Below are 18,737 nucleotides of genomic sequence, written 5' to 3'. Positions count from 1 at the left end.
TATGTGTAACGGGCCCTTAAGTGCACCAAATGATAGCACAAATTATTCGCTGAGTATAGTAAGCCAACTAAAAGATGTGTAAACCTAAAATGTACAGTCTAAAATGCACTTATCACAATTGGATAATTTTTAGACTGTTTACGCTGTCTAAAAATTAGACAAGATTAGTAAATCTGCCCCTTTATTCCTCTTTTAAAGATGTATCAATTGAAACTAAAATTAAAGAGTTTCTGATTCCCTCCTAACAATCAGGAAGCTGAGAGGCAGGGGAAATGTGAGCTCCTGAAAAGAGAACTTAAGCCAACCCCTTTACATACAACAGATATTCCCCTTAACACTAGAACTATTATTGAATAATTTATTATGGTCTTTTTTTAGGGATATGAGTTTACATTAAAAGTCTTTCGAAAAATAACCTTGAATCCAGCCACTGAAATAATGTTCCAGAAAAACCCTTCTTAAAAAGTTTAAAACATTTTACTACATTTTCTGCAGAGTTCCATGTTGACAGTGTGTTCTTATGAGAGCCATCACCTCTGCCTTCACTGTCTGCTGGGGTAATGCTGTGTTTTCTTATTATAGCACCATTTTTTTAGTCACAGTCTTGCATGCATGGATACATTTGTAGTATGGTATTAATATATACAGACACTCGTACATAGACCGAACATTTGGTTTTCTGCTTCAGAGATTCTGACTACTGAAGTCTGACTGGAAGCCTCAAATCGAAGACACTTTTCATGAATGTGACATAACCTGGAAGTGTCAGCAGATTACAGCACACACTGGAAATTCAGGTTCAGATCTATCATGTCAGAAAACTAGTAATATCAGTAAAACAGATAGGAACGTGTCACCTTCATGCATTGGAACAAACGTTTAGAAAACAAGCAGATTTTGTAATTCAACGAGGACTGACCAAACTGAATACAATTTTATCAAATTCTCAGATGGTTCTCAGCCCCCGGGTGTAAACATAAATGGCTCCATAATATACCGTAGTGATGAGCAATACATGTAGGCTCAACTAGCAAAGTCTCCAAATGAAAGCAACCTCTATATGACTTCCTTTGTGGGTTACTGAGAAGTAAAATGTCACGCTTCCTAGCTATTAAGCTGCAGTCTTGTGACTACGTGCTGGGAGGATGAAGATTATTTTCAGTGGAACTTGTTCCTCTATTGCTTAAACTCCCTGCTGTATAGTTGCAACTTGTTCTGTATACTGCCTGTCTTGTTAAATGGAGTCAGAATCAGGAATCTCACACAGGTTAGTTCAGATATTAGGGTCAGTCAATAATTCCTCCAATATACCATAACTAGCACAAAGTCAAAAACTGTACAGACACACTCCTGTGGGATCCCACTCTATATACATTTGCTTTATTACAGTGGCATAACTTCAACCTCGTGTTCCCTAATGCAAAGATCTCCAAAGGTCACCCAATTATATCGGGTCTCAGGGCTGGTCTCATACGTGCCGAATTGACTTTTTGGGACCTTTCGGCTCCATGGCCCAGGCGTGACTGCAACTAAAGTTGATATTTTGTCTGATACTCTTTATACCCAACAAACAAAAATTAGGGCACACTACATCAGAAGCTGGATCATTGAGATGCTTCCATAATATTGAGCAGCACATGGTTCCATGTAGTGTGCCTACGGCATTGTATAGGACCTCAACATCTCAGAGGTCTTTTGTACTGCCTCCGTGCACACATGAGACTTTACCCTGATAGTTACTAGAAGATATCCATAGCATGCTATATGCCACCAAACAGCTTTTCCACCCGACCACCATAAACATGCTTTATCGGCCAACCATGCATGTTTTTTCATTAAGGACAGGTGAATAAGCAAATAGGCAAATTATTGGGCACAGTGACCCCTACCATGCTAACCCCTCTTCCTCCTCCTGCCTTTATTGGAGATTTGGGAGACGGCACCATAAAAAAATAGTTGCCGAGAAAATATTAATCTAATGTTTATGACTAATACTGAGTTACAAAAGAGAGGTTTCTGTGTCTTTAATATTGATGACCTGTTGGTAGGATAGCTTATCAAGGTCAGATGGGAATCCAACTCGCAAAACTCCCACCAGCCAGATGAATGAGGGCATCATGGTGCCCCAGAACTGGCACAACTCAATACTTTGTGTAGTGGAGGTAAATGTTAGTGCAAGACCATTTTTTCTCTCTAGTGGGTATAGGCCTGTGCCACTTAGGCAAGCTATGGCCCTTTTAAGCAGCTCATCAGTGTGGGTGTAGGGAGTTAAATCCCAGGAAACTTTTTTAATACTGGTGGGCTCTAGGTGTCCCGACACCACACTGACTACTACTTATGATGTTAGATTCCTGCACCATGCCTCACAGCAATGCTTTACCCAGCATTAATAAGTAACAACTGCACAAACAACTCCACCTACACTTTTGCTTGGTGATTCAAGGTAAATATATTTAAATGCCAAGCTGAGGTAACTTGAGTGGATTGGTTTATACATTATCAAACGACCATTTCTATATCACGAGATACAGTACATTGTCTATTTTACTTGAAATATGATAGAAAGATTTCTTAAAGAAGTTTTCTCATGAAGACAACCTATATCCAAGTGTCTGATTATTAGGTCTGAACATCACAGAGGTTGGGCTGATAGACTTTGAGGAACATTTAGCAAAAGTCATGCAAATAATAATCTTTATTTATATAGCACCAACATATTCCGCAGCGCTTTAGAGTTTAACAGTTTCAAAATACAGCAGTCATAAGTAACAACATTAACAATTCAATAAATAAAGCAAAATAAGACGACCCTGCTCGTGAGAGCTTACAATCTACAATGAGGTGGGGGAGAAGCAGAGTACAGGTGTGTATTTACAATGAAGGTCCAGCCATCTTGAGGGAGTTAAGGCCCCGTCACACTAAGCGATCTCGTTAGCGAGATCGCTGCTGAGTCACAACTTTTGTGACGTAACAGCGATCTCACCAGCGAGATTGCTGTGTGTGACAGCGATCAGCGAGCGGCCCCCCTGCCGGTATCGCTGATCACTGGAAGAAACCTCTGGACATTTCTTTCGTCGCTGGTCTCCCGCTGGCCAGCACGCATCGCTGTGTGTGACAGGCGGGAGACCAGCGATCAGGTGTAAAAAATAATAAAAAAAAATAAAAAATATAGTTATTCTCACCTTCCGACGTTGCGTTCAGCCATCCCGCCTCTCTCCACGCTCCGGTCCCAGTGATCCTTTGCACGAATGACCGCGAGACTTTGTTATCCCTCGAGACCGTGACATCTCGCGGTCATTCTCGCAAAGGATCACTGGGACCGGAGTGTGGAGAGAGGCAGGATGGCTGAACGCGACGTCGGAAGGTGAGAATAACTATATTTTTTATTTTGATTCTATTTTTTACAAGGATGGCCAGCGATGCCGGGCGCTCGGCATCGCTGTGCTGATCGCTGGTGAAGCTGTCTGTGTGACAGCTCACCAGCGATCACATAGCGAGTTACCAGCGATCCTGACACCTTGATATCGGTGTCGGGATCGCTGGTAAGTCGCTTAGTGTGACGGGGCCTTTAGGGATGGATGGAGATAGTGAATGGGCTACACATGCCACTTACACATAAAATGACTTTGATTAATTAACGTGATAGGCCGCTCTGAACAAATGTGTTTTGAGGGACAGCCTAAAACTATGCAAATTATGGATAGTCCTAATTTCTTGGCGTAGGCGTAGGGAATTCCAGATGATTGTTGCAGCGCGGGAGAAGTCTTGTAGTCAGAAGTGGGAGGTACGGATTACTGCAGAGGTTAGTCAAAAGTCGTTTGCAGAGCGCAGCGGTCGGTTAGGCCGATAGACAGAAATGAGGGAGGAGATGTAGGGGGGTGCTGCACTGTGGAGAGCTTTGTGGGTGAGAACAAGTACTTTGAATTGGATCCTATAATGAATGGGCAGCCAATGTAATGATTGGCGAAGAGCGGATGCATGCAAGTACCGATTAGCCAGATGGATGACCCTGGCTTAAGTATGGACTGGAGAGGGTAAAGTGGAGTAATGGGGAGACCAATTAATGGAGCGTTACAGTCGTCCAGGCGAGAGTGGATCAAGACGACAGTGAGGGGTTTTGTTGTTTCCATGGTGAGAAAAGGGCGGATTCTAGAGATGTTCTTTAGGTTTAAACGGCAAGAGCCGTCAAGAGATTGTATACAGTATAGGATGTGAAGGAGAGATTGGTGTCAAACATAACACCCAGACAGTGTGCCTGCTGCCGGGGTTTTATTATGGTGCCACCCACGGAGAGGAAAATGTCAGATTTAGGGAGGATAGTAGACGGCGGGAGCAAAAGAAGTTCAGTTTTGGAGAGGTTGAGTTTCACACAGAGAGCGGACATGATGTTGGAGACTGCGGACAGACAGTCACTGGCGTTCTGTAGTACAGCGGGGGTAAGGTCAAAGAAAAAGTGCAGACAAAATACGAAAAAGAAGACACCAGTAATTTTTTTTCCCTTCTGCGTTCAGCAAGGAACTGATCTCTTTGCTTTCAGCAATGTCCAGAAACTGAGAAAAATGTTAAGACCTAGACTTGTCCACAAGTATTGTAGATATGATACATCCGGTGTAGCTCTGTGAGCTACATACATGGCAGTAGAAATCCCTACTCTGCTCTTAGTTTGCTAGAATGTATCATTCTGGGGGTCTAGTTTCCACATTATGGCTTTAGACTGGATACATTCACTTCTGCAATGAGGAAATATATGATGCAGGCATGGTACTGGCTGAGAAACTGCAACGGCAGAGAGCAGAACTAGCTCAGATCCACTGTCAACGCTGACCACAGCATCGATGGCTCCGCTTTATTGGGTACTCACAGGATGAAATGGCGGCAGGGGGCACAACAAAGGGCCTCCATGTCCAACCGTGTGACACGGACAGGTATAATACTCTGCACTATGTAGGTAGAGCAGTGTGTTATGTAGGCAATCAAACAATTGCATGTTGCAGTTTGTCTGTGAGACTAGTAAATACTGCACTAGAAAACATGATAGAAGTGTTATGGAGTATTTGGTTATAATTATGAAAAAATGCTTTCTGGAGGAAACTTTTCTTATACACAGTGCAAAATAGATATCACCTATGAGTAAAGATCCGAACTATAAAAAGATCACGTTCTTTATTTTGGATAATAAATGCAATAAAAAGATAACTGAAAGTAAAAAAATGATGTTTAATGTTCATCCTGATACTCAAAAATGAAATTAAAGATCATCAGGAACCATAAAATGCCCCCCAAAAACAGGAAAAAAAAGAATTTTCACTGGAAATTGGAAACGTTATGGATTTTGACAAGTAGCAGCAAAAACAAAGGAATTTTGTTAAAGATTTATTGCACAAAAGTAACATAAAATTCAGGAATATGGTCAGAAGCATTGGGACACAGCAAAACAAATAAAAAAGAATTGCTGTTTTTTTTTTTTTTTTTACATCCTACCTCCAAAAGAGATTGGCGAATGTTATGCATTATATGTATCCTTAAATTATGCCATTAAAGAGTACAACACAGACCCTCAAAATCTAACCCCTGATACAGCTACGTAGCCGGAAAATTATATATAGCATTTCAAAATGCAGATATGAATAAATAAGTCTCTGCATCCTTATGGCCAAAACTGTGGCTACATCCTTCCATGGTTAAATCAGGAAACCCTTTTATAAAGATCGTTAGAGGACTGCTAGATTAATAGGAACAGATGGAATATTTTCCATATTATTCTAATACCAACTGCATGTAAGTGTAAGTTCTATGTATGTAATATCACATAGACACATAATGTCCGCAGACTATACTTAACATAACTATAGAGTGCCTGTGCCTTGTAGCCCAGACTAAATAATGCATAGCCACCAACCTGCAATGCCTCCATCTGAATGGCCAGTGCACTCCTATCATAAATGATTCATCTGCAACAGATTCGTACATTGCAGTCAGTAAGATGATAATGTGTCTGTGTATTAGCTGATAGTCCTGAGAACTGATCAGATCCTCCCTGCCCACATGCAGTGTACTGTCTATATATAATAGCCTTTTATCAGCAGTGAACTGTATATACACTATATACATATAGTGACAGGGTCAGTGGTGCCGTACGTGAGGGGAGATATGTGTCGCAAAGGTTGCGTTCCTGTGTGATGTGAAAGCCATAAGTGTTTTCTCCAGCATGATAAGTGCTAAGAGCAATCCAGTCGCTATATGGGCCTGACTTTCATGATGGGTAGGTCAGAGATGGGCGGGGGGCGCCTACCCACCATAGCTCCACCTACAGAGTATGGTTGTAGGGAGTTAAATGTCCATTTTTCCCTGTCTATCTGTGTGCAGGAAAGGAAGCCCCTGACTGCAGCTCCTGCAAGAGCTGCCATCTGTGGACGTCAGGCACTCAGACCATCCTCATGGAGTCAGTTTCTAACCATTTATGCAGACACATGCACATTTGTGGCCTGCTGAAGGTCATTTTGCAGGGCTCTGGCAGTGCTCCTCCTGTTCCTCCTTGCACAAAGGCAGAGGTAGTGGTCCTGCTGCTGGGTTATTGCCCTCCTACGGCCCCCTCCACGTCTCCTGGTAGTGCCTCCTGCCTCTGGACACTACGCTGACAGACACAGCAAACCTTCTTGCCACAGCTCGCATTGATGTGCCATCCTGGATGAGCTGCACTACCTGAGCCACTTGTGTGGGTTGTAGTGTCCGTCTCATGCTACAACGAGTGTGAAAGCATAACCAACATTCAAAAGTGACCAGAACATCAGCCAGAAAGCATTGGTACTGAGATATGGTCTGTGGTCCCCACCTGCAGAACCACTCCTTTATTGAGGGTGTCTTGATAATTGCCAATAATTTCCATCTGTTGTCAATTCCATTTGCACAACAGCATGTGAGAAATTGATTGTCCAATCAGTGTTGCTTCCTAAGTGGACAGTTTGATTTCACAGAAGTTTGATTTACTTGGAGATATATTCTGTTGTTTAAGTGTTCCCTTTATTTTTTTGAGCAGTGTATATATATATATTAGCTGTACTCACTCTATACATACTATCCATATACCAGCAGTGCACTTTCTATATACATACTATCCATATACCAGCAGTTTTCTCACTCTATACATACTATCCATATACTAGCAGTGTACACTTTACATACACTTCCCATATACCAGCAGTGTACTCTATCTATATATACTATCCACATAATAGCATTGTACTCACTCTCTATATATACTACACATATACCAGCAGTGTACTCTCTATATACATACACCAGCAGTGTACTCTCTATATATACTACACATATACCAGCAGTGTACTCTCTATATACATACACCAGCAGTGTACTCACTATATACATACACCAGCAGTGTACTCTCTATATACATATAGCAGCAGTGTACTCACTATATACATACACCAGCAGTGTACTCTCTATATACATACACCAGCAGTGTACTCACTATATACATACACCAGCAGTGTACTCACTATATACATACACCAGCAGTGTACTCACTATATACATACACCAGCAGTGTACTCTCTATATACATATAGCTGCAGTGTACTCTCTATATACATACACCAGCAGTGTACTCACTATATACATACACCAGCAGTGAACTCACTATATACATACACCAGCAGTGTTCTCTCTATATACATACACCAGCAGTGTACTCTCTATATACATATACCAGCGGTGAACTCACTATATACATACACCAGCAGTGTTCTCTCTATATACATACACCAGCAGTGTACTCTCTATATACATATACCAGCAGTGTACTCTCTATATACATACACCAGCAGTGAACTCACTATATACATACACCAGCAGTGTACTCTCTATATACATACACCAGCAGTGTACTCTCTATATACATATACCAGCAGTGTACTCTCTACATACATATACCAGCAGTGTACTCTCTATATACATATACCAGCAGTGTACTCACTATAGACATATACCAGCAGTGTACTCTCTATATACATACACCAGCAGTGTACCCTCTATATACATACACCAGCAGTGTACTCACTATATATTGTACATACACCAGCAGTGTACTCACTATATACATACACCAGCAGTGTACTCTCTATATACGTACACCAGCAGTGTACTCTCTATATACATATACCAGCAGTGTACTCACTATATACATACACCAGCAGTGTACTCACTATATACATACACCAGCAGTGTACTCACTATATACATACACCAGCAGTGTACTCACTATATACATACACCAGCAGTGTACTCACTATATACATACACCAGCAGTGTACTCTCTATATACATACACCAGCAGTGTACTCTCTATATACATACACCAGCAGTGTTCTCTCTATATACATATACCAGCAGTGTACTCTCTATATACATATACCAGCAGTGTACTCTCTATATACATATACCAGCAGTGTACTCTCTATATACATACACCAGCAGTGTACTCACTATATCCATACACCAGCAGTGTACTCTCTACATACATATACCAGCAGTGTACTCACTATATACATACACCAGCAGTGTACTCTCTATATACATACACCAGCAGTGTACACACTATATACATACACCAGCAGTGTACTCACTATATACATACACCAGCAGTGTACTCTCTATATACAGTCATATGTAAAAGTTTGGGCACCCCTATTAATGTTAACCTTTTTTCTTTATAACAATTTTGGTTTTTGCAACAGGTATTTCAGTTTCATATATCTAATAACTGATGGACTCAGTTATATTTCTGGATCCAAATGAGGTTTATTGTACTAACAGAAAATGTGCAATCTGCATTTAAACAAAATTTGACCGGTGCAAAAGTATGGGCACCCTTATCATTTTCTTGATTTGAACACTCCTAACTACTTTTTACTGACTTTCTGAAGCACTAAATTGGTTTTGTAACCTCATTGAGCTTTGAACTTCATAGCCAGGTGTATCAAATCATGAGAAAAGGTATTTAAGGTGGCCACTTGCAAGTAGTTCTCCTGTTTGATTCTCCTATGAAGAGTGGCATCATGGGCTCCTCAAAACAACTCTCAAATGATCTGAAAACAAAGATTATTCAACATAGCTTTTCAGGGGAAGGATACAAAAAGTTGTCTCAGAGATTTAACCAGTCAGTTTCCACTGTGAGGAACACAGTAAGGAAATGGAAGAACACAGGTACAGTTCTTGTTAAGCCCAGAAGTGGCAGGCCAAGAAAAATATCAGAAAGGCAGAGAAGAAGAATGGTGAGAACAGTCAAGGACAATCCACAGACCACCTCCAAAGACCTGCAGCATCATCTTGCTGCAGATGGTGTCACTGTGCATCGGTCAACAATACAGTGCACTTTGCACAAGGAGAAGCTGTATGGGAGAGTGATGCGAAAGAAGCCGTTTCTGCAAGCACGCCACAAACAGAGTCGCCTGAGGTATGCAAAAGCACATTGGGACAAGCCAGTTACATTTTGGAAGAAGGTCCTGTGGACTGATGAAACAAAGATTGAGTTGTTTGGTCATACAAAAATGCGTTATGCATGCGCTGTATTGTTGACCGATGCACAGTGACACCATCTGCAGCAAGATGATGCTGCAGGTCTTTGGAGGTGGTCTGTGGATTGTCCTTGACTGTTCTCACCATTCTTCTTCTCTGCCTTTCGTATATTTTTCTTGGCCTGCCACTTCTGGGCTTAACAAGAACTGTACCTGTGTTCTTCCATTTCCTTACTATGTTCCTCACAGTGGAAACTGACAGGTTAAATCTCTGAGACAACTTTTTGTATCCTTCCCCTGAAAAGCTATGTTGAATAATCTTTGTTTTCAGATCATTTGGGAGTTGTTTTGAGGAGCCCATGATGCCACTCTTCATAGGAGAATCAAATATGAGAACTACTTGCAAGTGGCCACTTTAAAAACCTTTTCTCATGATTTGATACACCTGGCTATGAAGTTCAAAGCTCAATGAGGTTACAAAACCAATTTAGTTCTTCAGGAAGTCAGTAAAAAGTAGTTAGGAGTGTTCAAATCAAGAAAATGATAAGGGTGCCCATACTTTTGCACCGGTCAAATTTTGTTTAAATGCAGATTGCACATTTTCTGTTAGCACAATAAACCTCATTTGAATCCAGAAATATAACTGAGTCCATCAGTTATTAGATATATGAAACTGAAATACCTGTTGCAAAAACCAAAATTGGAAAAAAGGTTAACATTAATAGGGGTGCCCAAACTTTTACAAATGACTGTACATACACCAGCAGTGTACTCTCTATATACATACACCAGCAGTGTACTCTCTATATACATACACCAGCAGTGTACTCACTATATACATACACCAGCAGTGTACTCACTATATACATACACCAGCAGTGTACTCTCTATACACATACTGTATACCAGCAGTGTACTCACTACATACATACACCAGCAGTGTACTCACTATATACATACACCAGCAGTGTACTCACTATATACATAGACCAGCAGTGTACTCACTATATACATACATATACCAGCACTGCAGTGAACTCACTATATACATACACCAGCAGTGTACTCTCTATATACATACACCAGCAGTGTACTCTCTATATACATACACCAGCAGTGTACTCACTATATACATACACCAGCAGTGTACTCACTATATACATACACCAGCAGTGTACTCTCTATACACATACTGTATACCAGCAGTGTACTCACTACATACATACACCAGCAGTGTACTCACTATATACATACACCAGCAGTGTACTCACTATATACATAGACCAGCAGTGTACTCACTATATACATACACCAGAAGTGTACTCACTATATACATACACCAGCAGTGTACTCACTATATACATACACCAGCAGTGTACTCACTATATACATACACCAGCAGTGTACTCTCTATATACATACACCAGCAGTGTACTCTCTATATACATACACCAGCAGTGTTCTCTCTATATACATATACCAGCAGTGTACTCTCTATATACATATACCAGCAGTGTACTCTCTATATACATATACCAGCAGTGTACTCTCTATATACATACACCAGCAGTGTACTCACTATATACATATACCAGCAGTGTACTCACTATATACATACACCAGCAGTGTACTCTCTATATACATATACCAGCAGTGTACTCTCTACATACATACACCAGCAGTGTACTCTCTATATACATATACCAGCAGTGTACTCTCTATATACATACACCAGCAGTGTACACACTATATACATACACCAGCAGTGTACTCACTATATACATACACCAGCAGTGTACTCACTATATACATACACCAGCAGTGTACTCTCTATATACATACACCAGCAGTGTACTTTCTATATACATATACCAGCAGTGTACTCTCTATATACAGACACCAGCAGTGTACTCACTATATACATACACCAGCAGTGTACTCACTATATACATACACCAGCAGTGTACTCACTATATACATATACCAGCAGTGTACTCTCTATATACATACACCAGCAGTGTACTCACTATATACATATACCAGCAGTGTACTCACTATATACATACACCAGCAGTGTACTCTCTATATACATATACCAGCAGTGTACTCTCTACATACATACACCAGCAGTGTACTCACTATATACATACACCAGCAGTGTACTCACTATATACATACATATACCAGCACTGCAGTGTACTCACTATATACATACACCAGCAGTGTACTCACTATATACATACACCAGCAGTGTACTCTCTATATACATACACCAGCAGTGTACTCTCTACATACATACACCAGCAGTGTACTCACTATATACATATACCAGCAGTGTACTCACTATATACATACACCAGCAGTGTACTCTCTATATACATACACCAGCAGTGTACTCTCTACATACATACACCAGCAGTGTACTCACTATATACATACACCAGCAGTGTACTCACTATATACATACATATACCAGCACTGCAGTGAACTCACTATATACATACACCAGCAGTGTACTCACTATATACATACACCAGCAGTGTACTCACTATATACATACACCAGCAGTGTACTCACTATATACATACACCAGCAGTGTTCTCTCTATATACATACACCAGCAGTGTACTCACTATATACATACACCAGCAGTGTACTCACTATATACATACACCAGCAGTGTACTCTCTATATACATACACCAGCAGTGTACTCTCTATATACATACACCAGCAGTGTTCTCTCTATATACATACACCAGCAGTGTACTCACTATATACATACACCAGCAGTGTACTCACTATATACATACACCAGCAGTGTACTCTCTATATACATACACCAGCAGTGTACTCTCTATATACATACACCAGCAGTGTACTCTCTATATACATACACCAGCAGTGTACTCTCTATATACATACACCAGCAGTGTACTCACTATATACATACACCAGCAGTGTACTCTCTATATACATATACCAGCAGTGTACTCACTATATACATACACCAGCAGTGTACTCTCTATATACATACACCAGCAGTGTACTCACTATATACATACACCAGCAGTGTACTCACTATATACAGATACCAGCAGTGTACTCACTATATACATATACCGGCAGTGTACTCACTATATACATACACCAGCAGTGTACTCTCTATATACATACACCAGCAGTGTACTCACTATATACATACACCAGCAGTGTACTCACTATATACATATACCAGCAGTGTACTCACTATATACATACACCAGCAGTGTTCTCTCTATATACATACACCAGCAGTGTACTCACTATATACATACACCAGCAGTGTACTCACTATATACATACACCAACAGTGTACTCACTATATACATACACCAGCAGTGTACTCTCTATATACATACACCAGCAGTGTTCTCTCTATATACATACACCAGCAGTGTACTCACTACATACATACACCAGCAGTGTACTCTCTACATACATACACCAGCAGTGTACTCACTATATACATACACCAGCAGTGTACTCACTATATACATACATATACCAGCACTGCAGTGAACTCACTATATACATACACCAGCAGTGTACTCACTATATACATACACCAGCAGTGTACTCTCTATATACATACACCAGCAGTGTACTCACTATATACATACACCAGCAGTGTTCTCTCTATATACATACACCAGCAGTGTACTCACTATATACATACACCAGCAGTGTACTCACTATATACATACACCAGCAGTGTACTCTCTATATACATACACCAGCAGTGTACTCTCTATATACATACACCAGCAGTGTACTCTCTATATACATACACCAGCAGTGTACTCTCTATATACATACACCAGCAGTGTACTCACTATATACATACACCAGCAGTGTACTCTCTATATACATATACCAGCAGTGTACTCACTATATACATACACCAGCAGTGTACTCTCTATATACATACACCAGCAGTGTACTCACTATATACATACACCAGCAGTGTACTCACTATATACAGATACCAGCAGTGTACTCACTATATACATATACCGGCAGTGTACTCACTATATACATACACCAGCAGTGTACTCTCTATATACATACACCAGCAGTGTACTCACTATATACATACACCAGCAGTGTACTCACTATATACATATACCAGCAGTGTACTCACTATATACATACACCAGCAGTGTTCTCTCTATATACATACACCAGCAGTGTACTCACTATATACATACACCAGCAGTGTACTCACTATATACATACACCAGCAGTGTACTCACTATATACATACACCAGCAGTGTACTCTCTATATACATACACCAGCAGTGTACTCTCTATATACATACACCAGCAGTGTACTCTCTATATACATACACCAGCAGTGTACTCTCTATATACATACACCAGCAGTGTACTCACTATATACATACACCAGCAGTGTACTCACTATATACATACACCAGCAGTGTACTCACTATATACATACACCAGCAGTGTACTCTCTATATACATACACCAGCAGTGTTCTCTCTATATACATACACCAGCAGTGTACTCACTACATACATACACCAGCAGTGTACTCTCTATATACATACACCAGCAGTGTACTCACTATATACATACACCAGCAGTGTACTCACTATATACAGATACCAGCAGTGTACTCACTATATACATATACCGGCAGTGTACTCTCTATATACATACACCAGCAGTGTACTCTCTATATACATATACCAGCAGTGTACTCACTATATACATACACCAGCAGTGTACTCTCTATATACATATACCAGCAGTGTACTCACTATATACATACACCAGCAGTGTACTCTCTATATACATACACCAGCAGTGTACTCACTATATACATACACCAGCAGTGTACTCACTATATACAGATACCAGCAGTGTACTCACTATATACAGATACCAGCAGTGTACTCACTATATACATATACCGGCAGTGTACTCACTATATACATACACCAGCAGTGTACTCTCTATATACATACACCAGCAGTGTACTCACTATATACATATACCAGCAGTGTACTCACTATATACATATACCAGCAGTGTACTCACTATATACATATACCGGCAGTGTACTCTCTATATACATACACCAGCAGTGTACTCACTATATACATACACCAGCAGTGTACTCACTATATACAGATACCAGCAGTGTACTCACTATATACATATACCGGCAGTGTACTCACTATATACATACACCAGCAGTGTACTCTCTATATACATACACCAGCAGTGTACTCTCTATATACATACACCAGCAGTGTACTCTCTATATACATACACCAGCAGTGTACTCACTATATACATACACCAGCAGTGTACTCACTATATACAGATACCAGCAGTGTACTCACTATATACATATACCGGCAGTGTACTCTCTATATACATACACCAGCAGTGTACTCTCTATATACATATACCAGCAGTGTACTCACTATATACATACACCAGCAGTGTACTCTCTATATACATATACCAGCAGTGTACTCACTATATACATACACCAGCAGTGTACTCTCTATATACATACACCAGCAGTGTACTCACTATATACATACACCAGCAGTGTACTCACTATATACAGATACCAGCAGTGTACTCACTATATACAGATACCAGCAGTGTACTCACTATATACATATACCGGCAGTGTACTCACTATATACATACACCAGCAGTGTACTCTCTATATACATACACCAGCAGTGTACTCACTATATACATATACCAGCAGTGTACTCACTATATACATATACCAGCAGTGTACTCACTATATACATACACCAGCAGTGTACTCTCTATATACATACACCAGCAGTGTACTCACTATATACATACACCAGCAGTGTACTCACTATATACAGATACCAGCAGTGTACTCACTATATACATATACCGGCAGTGTACTTACTATATACATACACCGGCAGTGTACTCTCTATATACATACACCAGCAGTGTACTCACTATATACATATACCAGCAGTGTACTCACTATATACATACACCAGCAGTGTACTCTCTATATACATACACCAGCAGTGTACTCACTATATACATACACCAGCAGTGTACTCTCTATATACATACACCAGCAGTGTACTCACTATATACATATACCAGCAGTGTACTCACTATATACATATACCGGCAGTGTACTCACTATATACATATACCGGCAGTGTACTCACTATATACATATACCAGCAGTGTTCTCTCTATATACATACACCAGCAGTGTACTCTCTATATACATACACCAGCAGTGTACTCACTATATACATATACCAGCAGTGTACTCTCTATATACATATACCAGCAGTGTACTCACTATATACATATACCAGCAGTGTTCTCTCTATATACATACACCAGCAGTGTACTCTCTATATACATACACCAGCAGTGTACTCACTATATACATATACCAGCAGTGTACTCTCTATATACATACACCAGCAGTGTACTCACTATATACATATACCAGCAGTGTACTCACTATATACATATACCAGCAGTGTACTCACTATATACATATACCAGCAGCGTTCTCTCTATATACATATACCAGCAGTGTACTCACTATATGCATACACCAGCAGTGTACTCACTATATACATACACCAGCAGTGTACTCTCTATATACATACACCAGCAGTGTACTCTCTATATACATATAGCAGCAGTGTACTCACTATATACATATACCGGCAGTGTACTCTCTATATACATACACCAGCAGTGTACTCTCTATATACATACACCAGCAGTGTACTCTCTATATACATATACCGGCAGTGTACTCACTATATACATATACCAGCAGTGTACTCTCTATATACATACACCAGCAGTGTACTCACTATATACATATACCGGCAGTGTACTCTCTATATACATATACCAGCAGTGTACTCACTATATACATACACCAGCAGTGTACTCTCTATATACATACACCAGCAGTGTACTCACTATATACATACACCAGCAGTGTACTCTCTATATACATATACCAGCAGTGTACTCACTATATACATACACCAGCAGTGTACTCTCTATATACATATACCAGCAGTGTACTCACTATATACATATACCGGCAGTGTACTCACTATATACATACACCAGCAGTGTACTCACTATATACATATACCAGCAGTGTACTCACTATATACATACACCAGCAGTGTACTCTCTATATACATACACCAGCAGTGTACTCACTATATACATATACCAGCAGTGTACTCACTATATACATATACCAGCAGTGTACTCACTATATACATATACCGGCAGTGTACTCACTATATACATATACCGGCAGTGTACTCACTATATACATATACCGGCAGTGTACTCACTATATACATATACCAGCAGTGTACTCACTATATACATACACCAGCAGTGTACTCTCTATATACATACACCAGCAGTGTACTCACTATATACATATACCAGCAGTGTACTCTCTATATACATACACCAGCAGTGTACTCTCTATATACATATACCAGCAGTGTACTCACTATATACATATACCAGCAGTGTACTCACTATATACATACACCAGCAGTGTACTCACTATATACATACACCAGCAGTGTACTCACTATATACATATACCAGCAGTGTACTCACTATATACATATACCAGCAGTGTACTCACTATATACATATACCGGCAGTGTACTCTCTATATACATACACCAGCAGTGTACTCTCTATATACATATACCAGCAGTGTACTCACTATATACATATACCAGCAGTGTACTCACTATATACATACACCAGCAGTGTACTCTCTATATACATATACCAGCAGTGTACTCACTATATACATATACCAGCAGTGTACTCACTCTGCATAGCCCGTGTCCCAGAGCAACTCTCCTGGCATCTTCAGGGTCTGCACGATCCTGGCATTGTGATCGCCCGATTTCTGGAACTCCTCGGGCAATAACTTCAGGAATGGGGGCCGAGATGGGGGCTGGGGTTTGGCAATGGGAACGCTTGGGGTCTCCTTCTCTGGGCTAGAAGGGGCGGGTAAAGCGCTCTGCTTGCTGGAGATGGATCCCCCGAGAAGTCCGCTGACAGCTGCTTTCACTCTCCCGATCATCCCTGGAGCAGCACCGAGCCCCCGCACTGCCCAAGGGGCACCCAACTATGGGGCAGCTGCCAGATCTCTGCAAGGGCATCCAAAGTGTGGAGCTCAGGTGTGGAGACCGCAGACACCCGGATGTGATGCTGCGGCTCTTCAGGGTGACACCCAGCGGTGTGCACAGGGCTCTGTCCTGCCCACTGCCCGGCTTCCTGCGCTCACCTTGCCCTCTGCCCCTGTGCAGCAGCAGTAATGGCAGGTGGCCTGCCTGTGTTCCTCCGTGACCTCTCTGCTGCAGCACTGAGCTCTGTGCCAGTCCTATGCTGGAGTCATCTCCTCCACCAACCCCCACTGCTGCATCACTCACTGCTGCTTCCTACCAGGCTTCAGCTTTACTTAGCTCCATAATTGCCATCCATTTCTTATTATACACTAGTCACTTCATGCCAAACAATAACATCCGCCAATGTATCTGACCTTCATGTGTGATTCAGGGAAGCTCAGCCATCCTCCTGCCCAATCACAGTGATATCACCACTGCTCACATATTACCATCCTCCTGCCCAATCACAGTGATATCACCACTACTCACATATTACCATCCTCCTGCCCAATCACAGTGATATCACCACTACTCACATATTACCATCCTCCTGCCCAATCACAGTGATATTACAACTCCTCACATATTACCATCCTCCTGCCCAATCACAGTGATATCACCACTACTCACATATTACCATCCTCCTGCCCAATCACAGTGATATCACCACTACTCACATATTACCATCCTCCTGCCCAATCACAGTGATATCACCTCTGCTCACATATTACCATCCTCCTGCCCAATCACAGTGATATCACCGCTACTCACATATTACCATCCTCCTGCCCAATCACAGTGATATCACCACTACTCACATATTACCATCCTCCTGTCCAATCACAGTGATATCACCACTACTCACATATTACCATCCTCCTGCCCAATCACAGTGATATCACCACTGCTCACATATTACCATCCTCCT

General features: G+C 40.9%; 1 protein-coding gene across 1 annotated transcript in view; it reads right to left on the bottom strand.

Annotated features, from left to right (window-relative positions):
* The window catches only part of LOC141088893 (protein phosphatase 1H-like), a 104,294-nt gene extending 86,052 nt beyond the window's left edge, over nucleotides 1-18,242 (bottom strand). Inside the window, exon 1 of the mRNA XM_073575117.1 lies at nucleotides 17,468-18,242. Within this exon, the coding sequence (XP_073431218.1) occupies nucleotides 17,468-17,724 (257 nt within the window). The 5' untranslated portion in view covers nucleotides 17,725-18,242. The remainder of the gene's footprint in view (nucleotides 1-17,467) is intronic.
* Nucleotides 18,243-18,737: the final 495 nt, after the last annotated feature.

Source organism: Dendrobates tinctorius, unplaced genomic scaffold (genome assembly GCF_039654945.1).
Source record: "Dendrobates tinctorius isolate UK_male_01 unplaced genomic scaffold, ASM3965494v1 ptg000042l, whole genome shotgun sequence".
Classification (NCBI taxonomy): Eukaryota; Metazoa; Chordata; class Amphibia; order Anura; family Dendrobatidae; genus Dendrobates; species Dendrobates tinctorius.
The sequence above is the reverse complement of the archived record's forward strand: the minus strand, read 5'-3'. Positions and strand labels throughout refer to the sequence as shown.